Source organism: Pteropus medius, unplaced genomic scaffold (genome assembly GCF_902729225.1).
Source record: "Pteropus medius unplaced genomic scaffold, Ma_sr-lr_union100, whole genome shotgun sequence".
Lineage (NCBI taxonomy): Eukaryota > Metazoa > Chordata > Mammalia > Chiroptera > Pteropodidae > Pteropus > Pteropus medius.
Window position 1 is genome coordinate 8,028,530 of NW_024349222.1, and position 14,306 is coordinate 8,042,835.

Here is a 14,306-nt window from a genome sequence, read left to right on the forward strand (position 1 = left end):
TTTTTGAGAGCACCTTTAGACTTGAACTTCTCCAAACTCTTCCAAATGAGGTTTGTTCCTTTAGAAAGAGAATAGGAGCTCTCTGGCTTATGGCTTGCTCTGCCTCCAGGCAAAATCTTTGAGTTATGACTAAAGGGCTAGAAGTGGAGACAATAGCAAGCTTCACTCTGAGTAACACTCCCAATTTAGAAGCTGAGTATTCAGTAGTGGTGGTGGTGGGGACAGTACCTTTAGCTCTTTGTTGCTTGACTCTCTCTCCTAGCATGAAACCACTGCCTAACTGGACAGGAGAAAGATGATTGGGGTCCCAATAGTCTCAGCAACACCACACCCAGGGTAGAAACTCCTTGGAGTCTGGGCAGAAGAGAAACTCTACCTCTCACCTACACTTGCCCATAACTTAGCTTCAGTAACAGGTAGGTGGGAATAGGTTGAGAAATACTGACATCCTGCCCTTCGTGGGATAAAATAGCTCTCCAACTGGGAGCTAAAAGATGGGGCCTTATGTTCCTGGCTGCACCAGACTGGAGTGAAGTTTCCATCTTGCTAAGTCGGGAGGGAAGAAGGAAGACATGATCTCAGTTCAAATTCCACAGACCCTCACTGTTCTTAACACATTTTAATAAATTTTCTTGAATGTGTTTCTTTTGTTGCTGTGTCCTCTGGCCATATCCAGAGATTTTAACTGGTGGTTTTAAAATAATCTTTTGCTAGTTTTGCTGGTGAGCGAGTCCAGAGTTCCCCACGCTGTCACGCTACCCGTTTTCTTTATTTCTTCTTTCTGGAACATGTTATTTTCTTAATAGGATTTATGTTAGAACTTCTGCTATCTTTTATGTTTCAAGCTACCATATTTTCAATCTCTTTATTTCTCTCTGCATCCTGGGTTTTTTCTTGAGTTCATAATCCACCTCATCATTCTAATTTTCTAAATCTGAATTTCTAATTTTGACTATATTTTAAATTTCCTTCAGTACTATTTTTTTCAACCTGCCTAGTATTTTAAGATAGAGATTCGTTATTTTCATGTATTTTTTCATCCTGTGGCTTTATTTCTAGTCATTATTCCTGATCCATTCATAAATTCTAAGGAATTCATAAATTCTAAAGATTCCTTCTTTACTAAGTTTGTTTGCTATGAATGTTAAATAGCATGAAATACTTTGTGTATATTCTTTTTAATCTTATTTCAAACAGGGATGTTGTCATCTTACTTTTCATGTTTAAATGGGAGTAACTTTGAATATAATTTTTTTTTGCAGCTCATATTAATGGATAGGGAAGCATTAAAAGCTGATGGCTGCTAACATCCAAGAGATGACATGACTCTCCTAATGGAAGAACATACCACACCTCCTTTTAAGTAGTCCTCAGAAAAAGATGTCTAGATTCAATTTATCAGTTTAGAGGTAATAGAGGACAAAGGACTATATTAAACTACACTATGGTGATATAGTAATAAGGATCTGTATTATATGAACCTGTCAAGGACAAGCAACTGGGTTTCAGAGAGAGAAGAGAAGGGGGAGGGGAGGGGGAGGTAGAGCACAGAGATTAAAAATAAAAACACATACCAAACACTTGCAATGTGTAAACTCTAACGGATCCTGATTCAAATAAACAATGTGTAAAAAATGGCATTTGAGACATTTTAACTTTTCAATATTCACTGCATATTTGATGACATTAAGGAATTTTTATTAACTTTGTGTGCTGTTTCATGGCTACCTTAAAAATAGTTATCCTTTAGAAGTAACATTGAAGTATTCATGGATGAAATTATGCAATATATAAGAAATGCTTCAAAATAACATGAGAGGATAGTGGGTGGGTTTAGAAGAAACAGATTGATTAATTCTTAAAGCTGGGTGATGGATAAGCATTCATTACTATACTTTGTATTTTTGTATATATTTGGAGTTGGCCTTCCTATGAGGGAGGGATTTGTACACTAAAGTGAGGTCAAAAAGAGCAGTTCACTAATGTCATCACATTCCGATATGTAGACTTTTTAACTCTGAATCATCTATAAAATTGAGGGCATAGTTTGAAAGCACTGACAATTTCCTTTAATCTTCTCCAAATGAAATCATCAAATGATTTTTTATTCTGAAAATATTTTATGTTGCTCTGCAACAAAATACTTATGAAATCAAGTCCATATCTTTTTCAGGTGCCTAGTATGAAAAACTCCAGGATGTACTGAGGTTAATTTGCAAAATATTTTGTCTAAAATGTAACCCTGCTATTCTAGCTTCTCTACTCTTTTTCTGGTTAAAACTTTCCATATGAACTATTCTGGTTGTCTCATCCTCAAATTCATTTAAAAAAAAAAAAAAACAGAACAAAAATAAGCAAATCATAACGCCGATAAAAATTTTTAAGTAGATGCAAATGTATTCATCAGTAACTTGGCTCTCTTCCAAGGGCCTAGTCACTAAGCTAGAACTTTTCCTTTATGCCCATAATCCACTAGGGAAACTTCCAGTCTCAAAACTGATCACGGCGTTCACTTAAGTAGTTATAAAAAATTAAAAATGGTGATGAATCATAGAAGTGAGAAGTATTGGAGGAAAAATGGTCAGCAAAGTCCTCAAGGAGTTATGAGGAAAATTATAGTGATTTTGTATAAGGAGTGAATGATGAGTAACAGAAAACAAGGATATACTCCATTTGAGAAGTCTGGAAATAAGGATGCTAGAAAAGGCTACTACTGGATCAAGAAAAGTACCTAAGTTGGGGAGTACCTCCTGAAGGTAGCAAGAAAATTGCCAGTTTTAGCTTTGACATTTTCAGACATCTAAAACTGAAGAAAAGTATAGTATACAGTACCATGTAGTGAAAATGATCATGGGTTACAGAACCAGAGAATCCTTGGTTCAGATTCTCTAGGTTCTTCATGGATCTTTAACATGCCACCAGAGTTGAAACCACTGCATTAGAGAATGCAAGAGTCATAATCACATGTAACCCAAACATTAAATCAATATTAATGCTAGAGGGTAACTGGTTTATTTTACTGTTTATAATTAGCTTATTTTCTTGAAGGTAGTCTCACAGACACAAACACATTGACTTCACAGATTCTTTAAACAGACAAAAGATACATCCTTAAGGACCCAGTAATAGAACACAGTAAGAAGAAAATTAGTAATTCTGGGGAAAAAAAGATCTTCCTGTGATAGAAGACAAAACAGATTCCTATAAGACTGACAACAAAAAAAGGGTAAGAGGCAAGCTTCCATCTTATTAGAAAACAAAAAGCTACAATTTGTAAAATAATTCATCAACTCATAAAAAGTAGAAACAAGTATAATATTAATTTAAAGAATATCTGGCAAATTATGTATGTATATAGTCTCTTAGATAGTTTAAGACTATACCAGTTTTAAATGGCCAGCTTTTTCAAGAAGTTGTTGTAAACACAAGTAACACTGTTAAGTCATTAATGATCCTTTTTTAAAAACAAAGATAGAACTCAAACAGAACTTTTCTTAGCATTACCATCTTAAATTTTGCTTTATTATGAGAAATAGTGTGGTTTTCAAAAACTGGATCCAAGTCATTTTTATTTTATTTTTTTACAGCAGAAAAGAAAAGCTTTATTAGAAGGGAAAGTACACTTCTACATGTGGAAGTGGGCCTGAGCAAGAGAAGTGTGGCTCAAAAGGCCTATTTTTAAACAACTTTACTATTTGATTATATTCATTGTAGAAAAAAATGTAAAGGCAGAAAAATATAAAGGAAATTAAAATTATCCAGTATCCCCTCCAAATACAATCACAAAAGATAATCTCTTTCTAGTTGTTTTGTACATTTACATAGAATTTTAAAACAAAATTAGTACTGTAAAATGTTTACATAACCTTTTTTTCATTTCATATTATAGAGCGATAAATTCTTCAGGACATTACTGTGTAAAAACATGATCTTCAGTTGGCTGCTTCACAATCTAATTAGAGCTAAACCATAATTTATTTCCAATTTTTGGATATTCAGATTGTTTTGAATATTTGCTATTACAACTAATACTAAACATCCTTTTTTATACATAATTCTTGTATGTATTTCTGCTAATTTTTTAAAGATAAATTCCTAGGAGTAACCAGCACAAAGGGTGTAAGTATTTTTAAGCCTTTTGATACATTTACCAAACTGCCCCCCGGACCCCCGCAGAGAGACTGTACCAATTTACAGTGACACCAATAAAAAGCCCAAAAGTCTCAGTTCATCTTCATATTCCCCAGCAACACAGGAAACTGGATTTTACCTCCTACCCTTATTATAAATTGAATGAGGGCATGGGTGAATGGTGTCTTCTTGTCTTTTTTCTAAAGTGTAAGAAGTTTCCCACATGTTTACTCGTATTTGCTTTCCTTCTGTTTTCTGAAGCAGTCCATGTTTTTCAGAAGGCATCTTTCATATTGGAAATGTCTTGTCTGATCACACGTTTTTCCTTGGCAGGGAGCAGCATGAAAGCCTTTCTGCGTATTTTCAAGTTGAGTGGGAATTTCCGAAATGATGAGAATTAGAAAGTCTTCTTGTCTTCTGAGCAGCCATGCTATTTTTAATGTCTTGGTAATAAAACAGAAAACTGGGCCATATTCTGAAAGGAAGCAAGTAGGCACAGATCACAATTAACCAAACACTCACTGTAGGCAGTGAGTAATATGCATGATAATCACCTGGAATGCTGGTTGAAAACCCTATTCTAGTTTTCTAGACTGAGGGCTCATGGGACATACACTTTTAATAAACTCTCCAGAAAATTCTCATGTTCACCAAAGTAAAAATCACTAACCAGATATGGGACTTTCTGCATAACTCTTAACTCCTCACTCTCTTTTCCTATAAAGTGAGGTTTATAATGCTTATCTCAGAGGACTGCTCTGATTCTCACTTTTCTGCAACCCCTTTTGGACAGAGGTCCCCAACCCCTGGGCCATGGACCAGTACTAGTCCATGGCCTGTTAGGAACTGGGCTGCACAGCAGGAGGGCAAGCAAGCAAGCGAAGCTTCATCTGTATTTGCAGGCGCTCCCCAGCGCTAGCATCACCACATTAGCTCCACCTCAGATCATCAGGCATTAGATTCTCATAGGAGCACCGGTCCCTGGTGCCGAAAAGGTTGGGGAGTGTTGCACTAGGACACTTATACACCAACCCACAGACTGGATTTTTGTTCATGCAACCTCCATTTTTTACCTTATCCCACTGAAAAAACTCACTGAAATTTTAATATGTTAGTATCTTCAAACAGAATAGGATCTTCTTCCTGTCAGCAAGTCTTATGTATGTTTGCCAAGCACAGCTTCACAATATTGGGCACTCACTATTTATGAAATGAATTAGTGAATGAATAATATACATTGCAGTGTTGACAGGACTGAAAAACACTACCCCGGAATAAAGAGTTACTGTAAGGTGTTCCTTAATGCTATAGAATAAAGGCCATAATTCTCAATTTTGTCTAGAGCGGCAATTCTTCATTTTGTCTTTTACGTCATATATCCCTTTGAGAATTTGATGAAAGCTACACATACTAACCCTTTTTAAAAATGTATACACAGAAAACTACACAATTTTACACACACTTTCAAAAGCTTCAGAGAAGGAGAGGAGAACAATGATTTCTAACATCCAGCATTTTTACTTAAAAATGAAGCTGAAATAATCTATTGTTTGACAAATTCTCAAGTTCAAGAGACTATATATTCAAAATGGGGTTAGTTGGGAAACCTAAAGAACAAAAAACAACAACCCATCACATCTTGCAGATAACATTAACTTCAGCAGCAGCAGCAGCAAAAGTATGTCACATTTCCCATAAATCAATAGTGTGCTTATTTAAAGGAACTGAAGTTGTGTTGCTCTATTGCATAATACTCACATTCACCTGCATGTAAATGTTTCTAAACAAATGGCCCCCAACTCAGCATTTATTTTCTGTTCTCCTTTTCATGATAAGAAGGGCTTTCTGTTTCAATTATGAGGAAACACTTCTTAGGAAAAGGGGCTATCATTTATTCATTAAAGAACATTTATCCTCTAGACCTGGTAGAGCAGATAATAAAACTCTCCCCACCTCAGCTTCCAATGGCTTTGCATTACCAGCCAGATATGACTACACAATTTCACGAAAGGTTATTATGGTAGTAAATGGCATGCAAACTTCTAGAAAACATCTAGGTTAGTATAAAATACGTGAGGGGATGGACCACGGGTGAAATGCAAATAAGAGGTAAGGCAGCTGAGGACCTATGGAAGTGTCTGCCTGCAGATGGCTGAGGATACTTACCTTCAGATTATGGAGAGTTTCTGACCATTCCATGGACCCTATCTGAGGTATGGTAGTGAGAAGTAAGCTCTTGGCTTTATTGGCATTTTCTTTCAGGGTCTTTAAAACCCGGTCCACTGAAACCTAGGAAAACAACAGCATGGGATTATTTCAAACAATTAAAAATTCCACTGCTTTCATAGAACATTATCCTGAGTTCTCACCTGATCTGTGAAGTCAGTTTACTCTAGTTTCAATCCTGAGCCCAAGTCCTGCATTTATCAAGAGGGCTTAGTCCCAGGGGGAGGTATTGGAGAAACTCAATGACACCTCTGAAAAGCACCACTCGTTTTCGATATGGTGTCTGAGAAACTGTCTCAGATGTATAATGTGTTAGCATTGTTCAGAAAGCTGTGGCTATTTTCCCTATGTCCACAGAATGGATTCCAGTCTTAAAACTATCACTACATTGAAAAATCAACCAGTCAGAAGATAAACACATCTTTAAAGAAATCTTCTAGCTAATAAATAAAAACGATGCACTCAAAGTACCACCATTTTTCCTTTTTAGAGCTCCCAATGAATGGATGAGTTGCTAACATTACAAAACAAAACAAAACAAAAACAGCCAAATCAAATAAACAACCCACTATCCTGATGGAAAAACAAAACACTATGACACCTGAATCTGATTAAATCTTTAGATCCAGCTGCCAATTTACAGAAAGTACAGAAGACAGAGAACTACTACTCTAAGGAGATGATTTCTGCATTTCAGACTGGGAAACTGTACAGGTCAAACGACGAGTTTCTTTTTAGAAAGTCTGTAAAGAAAAATCATTTGAGATATTTGAGATAATTAGAAACTGGAATTTTGCCTGGGTTTATTAAGGCATTACTGTTGGCATTGTGATTATGTTAGATAATCACGGCAATGTGGTTCTGTTAGATATCTCCATACAGGTTTATGGAAAAAGTTATGGATCAGAGTGTAGATAAAATACGATTAGCTATAAGCTGATATAATAATGGTTGAAGCTGGATGTTGTAATCACGAAAGTTCATATTATTGTCTACTTTTTTCTTTAAATTGTACAATTCAATGAGTTTTTTTCAATTACAGTTGGCATACAACACACCTGTACAGCATATTGATCGAAGATCCACACAACTCACAAAGCTGTACAGCATATTGATCGAAGATCCACACAACTCACAAAGCGATCACCCCACCAAATCTAGTATCCCTTCTCTCCCCCCACATATTCATTCCAAGATTAACTATCTTCCTCATGCTATACTCCACATCTCCATGTCTATTCTGCAACCATCCACCTACACCTCTCAATCTCTTTGCCCTCCCCTCACCATTATTGTCTACTTTTATATATAACTAGAGAATAAAAAAAATGGTGGAAAAGTTGTGAATATGAAATGGATGATCGGAAGTAGAGTACTTGTCACACTTCACTATGCTTAGAAGAAATCTAAAATTCAGGGGCACAATGATTACACCTTTCATTCTATTTCCTGGAGTATAAAGTCTAGACTCCTCCCACAAACACCAAGATGTGTTTAGAAAAAAGTGATAAGTACTGTAGCAGAGGGAACACAAAGCAGTGGCCAGCTGGGTGCCTGCCAGGTACATGTACAGACACATTTTAGGTGGAGTCTTTGAATGCTGGGTCAAAGCATCCAAGAGGTTTACCTCATATTTAGTCTTTTCCTTATACTTTTCCTATGGCTGATATCTTTATATGGATCCTGACCTCTGTTCCTACTGCTGGGCTCCACCCGAAATGCCTTTCTACCAATCTCCTACAACCGAGCCTCACCCTCTGTTCAATGTCCAGTTCAAATCTCAAAAATTTCCTTCTTCATAAACTTTTTGGTCTTTCCACTCCCAACTCCATCATTGCTGCCATCTGATGACCACGTCCTAGGAGCCGGCATTACACCTATCATTTGGCTTAATGCTCCCAGTAATCCGGCAAGGTCACAACAACAACTGAACAACTCACACCTCTCATCTCCAGGCTGTGGCTCCATCCTACAGAAAAGGATAACTTGTTAAATAACACGCCCAGTGTCACATGTAAATGGAGGAACAAGAATTTGAAGGTGGGTTTAGAAAATCGAAAACCTTTTTATCACGCCAGGCTGCACTGGTTTGAAGCACAATGATACACTTGGCTGGTCAAGATGATGTCAACTTGGTTATTCCTTCTTTGTGGCATTTAACATTATTTCCCTCATGCCTTACTCACTTACTAGTTGCTCTACTTTTAACTGAAGTAGCTCCAACTGAGTGCTTTCCAAACCTCATGTGACCCACTAAAGGAAAGCACCGTTAGCTCAGTTCCTAGACTGAGCAGAAAGCCATAGGCAGGAAGCAATCTGTTCTCAGGGAGTGGCAGAGGCTGAAGTCTATTAATTGGAAGCAGCTTCTCAATACCATGAGGCTGAGCTATCCCTTAGGTGACCAGAGCTGCCAAGTCAGGGATTATGTTGTGTGAGGATTTATAATCTTACATAAAAAGCATCCCCATAGTTAATTACACTGAAGAGTAAGGTATTTGTGCAAAACAAAGAGCCAGTGTTCATCTATGACTCAAATTCCATTCACATGGATGGACAGAAAGCAAGAATATCCTCCTGTTTTACATGAAATTGGATGGTGAAATAAGCAGCTCTGGGTTGGTGTTACGTAAGAGCGACCCTGCGGGAGATGTCACCTCTTTTAAATGTGCTCAGAAGAGCCATCCTACACTTCACAATTCCTTGTAGTTTTATCCCTTTCTGCATTTTAAAATGAGACAAATGATCTGGTTTCTTCAAGTAAAATGCAAGGAATGAAAAGAAAGAGGGGAATATTAGATTAACAGAGACTTGAGACATTATGCAAATGCAATGTATGGATTGTAAGGGACCCTGATTTGAATAGTCGAAAATGAGGACCACAAGAGAAAAAATGTGAACAGTCTGGATATTTGGTTATATTAAGGAATATCAATATTTTTTGACCTAATAATGATCTTGCGGTTATTTATTATTATTATTTTTTTTTTAAAAAGAGATCTTTTAGAAAAATATTTGCTTCAAAATAACGAGGGCAGGGGAGAGGGAAGTGGGTGGGGGTATGTATGTGACACAAAATTGGCCATGGCTGGTAATTATAGAAGCTGAGTGTTGGGTAACTAGGATTCATTATACTAGATTCTCTACTTTTGCAGATGTTTGAAGTTTTCCACAATGAAAGTATTTGTTTTGGAAGCCTGACATCAGTAGTCCAGCGTCCTCAAATGCCAGCTGGACCTTGCTGTCTTTCCTGCCTAAAACCTCTCACTGTCCTCCCACCTCAGATCCTTACCCAGACTCCATGGCTTTGCCTCTTTCTCTCCCCATCTGCTCCACTCAAGCAAGCCTATCTTGCCCATCACACTTAAGGAAGGCTTCCCAGACTTCAAATATAGGAGATGTACTCCTATATTTCGCCGCACTATTTCTTTATAATCCTGAGCCTTCTCATATTGGTTTGCTTAATCTCTGCCCCAACCCCACTACCTCCCACAAAAAAACCCAGAACGTTGGCTCTTTACAAACCTGTCTGTTTGCTGTCATACTCCTACATCGAGCATAGAATATTAGGTTAAACAGATAGACATGAATGTAGAGTTCACTTACTAGGAAGAGGTAAGATATAGTTTTCCCCTTTGAAAAAAATAAACAGTAGCTCAGCACAAGGAGATTATAACCAATAAATACCTTTATCCTTAAAATAAGGCCCAAGTCTCAATATGATTCCCAACACTCCTATATGCCTACAATGCTGATCCTTAAATAAGTGTCTTTCCTTCCTATGAAGATCTTGGTTCTCACTTTCCAAAGGGAACATATCTAGTAATATCTAATGTCAGTGTATTAACAGCTGACTTTAAAACCTGGTAGGAAGGCAGTTTCTAGAACTAATACAATAGAAACAAATAGTTAAGATCCTCTCTTAATGGTGATCATAGCCATACATGTTCAGAAGAGAATTCCACATACCGCTTCCTCATGCTCCTTCCAGCAATCATAATCTGTTGCCATGGCGATACTTGCATAGCAAAGTCCAGCCTCTTTAGCAAGAACCACCTCTGGAACCGTGGTCATATTGATAACATCTGCCCCCCAGCCGCGGAACATGAAACTTTCTGCCCGTGAACTAAAACGAGGTCCTTCGATTGTAAGCATTGTTCCTTTTGAGTGGCACCGGAGTCCTAGTTTCTTAGCAGTCTCTATAAGGACCTAGCAAAGGAAGAATTGTAAACTCAAAACATGCAAACATACATATAGCTTAATATTTTATGTTCTCTCTGTTTAACAAGTTGATCACTTACTTAAAGGTTTTTATTATAAAAGCCTAGTAGCTGCGGGCCCTCAGAGGAACCCACTTACATTGTTTCCCCAGACCCTACTCATATAACTCACAGGGAGAAGAGCCAACAGTGAGCTTTTTCTAAGCGCCAGGAATTTGTTTACATGTTTCAATCCCACTTACTTCTTAACAGCTTTAAGAGACAAAGTTGAGCTATGAAAAAGGACTTGAGTCTGAGCACTTAACCTCTAAGGCTCAGCTAAGGTGCTGCTCCTTATCCACATACCTCAAGGAGATGTGCTGAGAACTGTTTCCAAGCACCTGAGAAATTCATTCTCATTACTCTTCTATTCAAAATCTGAAGACTTTTGTAAGAGCTTTTTTTGATTAGAAAGCGATTTCTTCAAAATCTTTTTTGCCCATTGCCTCTCTGAGGACACACAGTAAAAACAGGACGGAGCCATGAGCAGATGTTTTCTGTACAGGGATAAACTTATCTTGGTGCCTCTTTAGTGGCAAGGTCACACATGCATCTCAGAAACATTTAAAAGTCTGACCACTTTTCCCAGTGTCTTTAATAATAATGCACATGTTATTTAATAAATAATGCACATTTAATCTCCAGGTTATTAATTTCATTTTTTCTTAGCCTGTGCTTCAACATTCCTTTTTAATTAAAAAATTAAAAAGTAGTCTTTTAAGCTTGTTAACCTACTTAAGCATTGCTGAAAATTCACTAGCCTTTGTATGTCTTAGTTTTCTCATCTGTAAAATGGGAATAATACTGTATAATACTGTGAGGATTAAATGAGCTAAGAATTGTGTCAGGCACATTGTAAACATTACATAAATGCTAAACTTGTCTTCTATCGATTATTAATATAGCCAGTTCTCAAATAACAACATTTTTTGATAATGTTGATGAGACAAAAAGAAAACATTGATTCCTGGCTGGGGCCACTGTCTTTATGCAGTTTGTACATGTTTGCGTGGGTTTTCTCTGGGTACTCAGGTTTCCTCCCACACCCCAAAGATGTGACATTAGGTTGTATCTAAATTGTCCCAGTCTGAGTGATGATGGGTATGTATGAGTGTGCCCTATTATGGAAAGGTACGTTCTCGCCTGGCTCCCCAAGCTGCAGGGACAGGCTCCGGCCACCTGTAACCCTGAACTTGAATAAACAGGTTGAAAAATAATCATCTTGTTTCTATTCCTTTATCCTTTTGAAAAAAAAACTTATATTTTTATTTGTTCAATTATAGTTGACATACAATATTACATTAGTTTCAGGTGTACAACACAATGATTAGACATTTATTTAACTTACGAAGTGATCATCCTGATAAATGCAGTACCCATCTGACACCATAGTTATCACAATATGACTACATTCCCTATGCTATACTCTACATCCCCATGACAATTTTGTAACTACCAATTTGTACCTCTTAATCTCTTCCCCTCTTTGCCCATCCCTCCAACCCCCGCCCCACAATCCAGTAACCGTCAAAATGTTCTCTGTATCTATGAGCTGTTGTTTAGATTCCACATATAAGTGAAATCATGACATTCGTCTCTCCCTGACTTACTCCACTCAGCACAATATGCTCTAAGTCCACCAATGTTGTTGCAGATGGCAAAATTTAATTCTTTGTTATGGCTGAGTAATATTCCATTGTGTATGTATGTATGTATGTGTGTGTGTGTGCACGTATATATACGTATACATATACGCGCGCGCACACACACACATCTATATCTATACATACACTATCTCTTCTTTATCTATTCATCCACTCATGGACACCCAGGTTGCCTCCATATCTTGGCTGCTGTAAATAATGCTGCAATGAACACATGGATGTACATGTTCCTTTGAGGTAGTTTTGGGTTTCTTTGGATTAATACCCAGAAGTGGGATTACTGGGTCCTTCTTTAACTGTTGTTATAGCCTTTGTTCTAAAGTCTATTTTGTCTGGTGTCTGTATTGCTACCCTAGCTTTTTTTCCCCCGTTTCCATTTTCATGAATTATCTTTTCCATCCCTTTACTTTTAGTCTGTATGTATCTTTCACTCTGAAGTGAGTCTCTTGTAGGCGGCATATGTAAAGGTCTTGTTTTCTTATCCATTCAACCACCCTAACTTTTAATTGGAGCATTTAATCCATTTACATTTAAAATAATTGTTGCTAGTTATTGCCATTTTATTATTCCTATTTTGATTTTTTTTCATCTTCTTAAACAAGTCCCTTTAACATTTCTTGAAATACCAGTTTGGTGGTGATGAATTCCTTTAGCTTTTTCTTGCCTGTCCGGGAAGCTCTTTATCTGTTCTTCAATTCTAAGTAATAGCTTTCTTTGCTCAGTAGCGTAATGTTGGTTGTAGATCCTTACTTTAAATCACTTTGAATATTTTGTGCCAATCCCTTCTGGCCTGCTGTTTCTGTTGAGAAATCAGCTGACAGTCTTACGAGAGCTCCCTCGTAGGTAACTGCTTTTCTCTTGCTGCTTTTGCGGTTCTCTGTGTTTAATCTTCACCATTTTAATGATGATGTGTCTTGGTGTGGGCCTCTGGCTTCATCGTGTATGGGAATATTTGCACTGTCTGGGCTTGTATGTCTATTTCTTTCACTAGGTTAGGGAAGTTTTCCATCATTATTTCTTCAAATAGGATTTCAATTCCTTGCTCTTTTGCTACTCCTTCTGGTATCCCTATGATGCAAATGTTGGTATCTTGATGATATCCCAGAGGCCCCTTAAATTTTCCTCATTTTGGGGGGATTCTTTTTTCTTATTGATACTGATTGGGTGTTTCCTGCTACCTTATATTCCAAATTGTTGATTTTATCCTCTGCTTCATCTTATCTGTTGATTCCTTCTAATGTATTCTTTATTTCAATTATTTCACTCTTCTTTTCTGACTGGTTCTTTATGTTTTCTCTCTCCATTTTTGTTTGCTATCTCTTTGTTGAAGTCCTGACTGAGATCACTGAGCATCCTTATAACCAGTGTTTTGAATTCTGCATTTGGCAGATTGCTTGTCTCTATGTTGTTTAGTTCTTTTTCTGGAGCTCTGTTTTGTTCATCTGAGACATGTTCATCTACCCATGTTTCTTTGGCTGCCTCCCTGTTTTTGTTTCTATGTATCAGATAGAGCTGCTAAGTCTCCTGGGCTTAGTAGTGTGGCCTTATGTAGATGTACTATGGGGCCCAGTGGCAGTCTCCCTGGTCACCTGATCTGGATGCTCCAGGTGTATGTCCTTGTGTGGACAGGACTCTTTTAATCTTTATGTGGGGGTCCTTGGTTTGTCTAGACTAATAATACCTGAATTAATTTGGTCTCAAAAAAGGCCAGAAAAGGTAACTATTGTCCACCACACATTTACATGTGCTCTGTACATATCACTAGCATTTCTTCCCCATCCTCTACCCCTAACACTGTAAGTCACTACTTTCTGCCTGGGGTGAGATTTAGACTTCCTATGAACATGCGCTCTCTCTCCCTAGTCTATTTCTTCCCAAGCTGTCCCCATTTTGAAAGGGATAAGAATTTTATACACATCTTATTTCCCCTGAAATCTCCAGATTTATTTTAGCTTTTATGGTCACCCCTGCACAGTCATATAAAAACTAGTTTCCCCAAAGCTAACAGTGAGGGCACCTTAACCCCACT

At 37.5% G+C, this 14,306-nt stretch overlaps 1 protein-coding gene across 1 annotated transcript in view; it reads right to left on the minus strand.

The window, feature by feature from the left end:
• Positions 1-2,989: 2,989 nt before the first annotated feature.
• MTAP (methylthioadenosine phosphorylase) overlaps positions 2,990-14,306 on the minus strand; it is a 37,992-nt gene continuing 26,675 nt past the window's right edge. Inside the window, exons 6-8 of the mRNA XM_039880706.1 lie at positions 10,324-10,563; positions 6,298-6,420; positions 2,990-4,606 (exon numbers count right to left, since the gene is read on the minus strand). Of these exons, the coding sequence (XP_039736640.1) occupies positions 4,568-4,606; positions 6,298-6,420; positions 10,324-10,563 (402 nt within the window). The 3' untranslated portion in view covers positions 2,990-4,567. The remainder of the gene's footprint in view (positions 4,607-6,297; positions 6,421-10,323; positions 10,564-14,306) is intronic.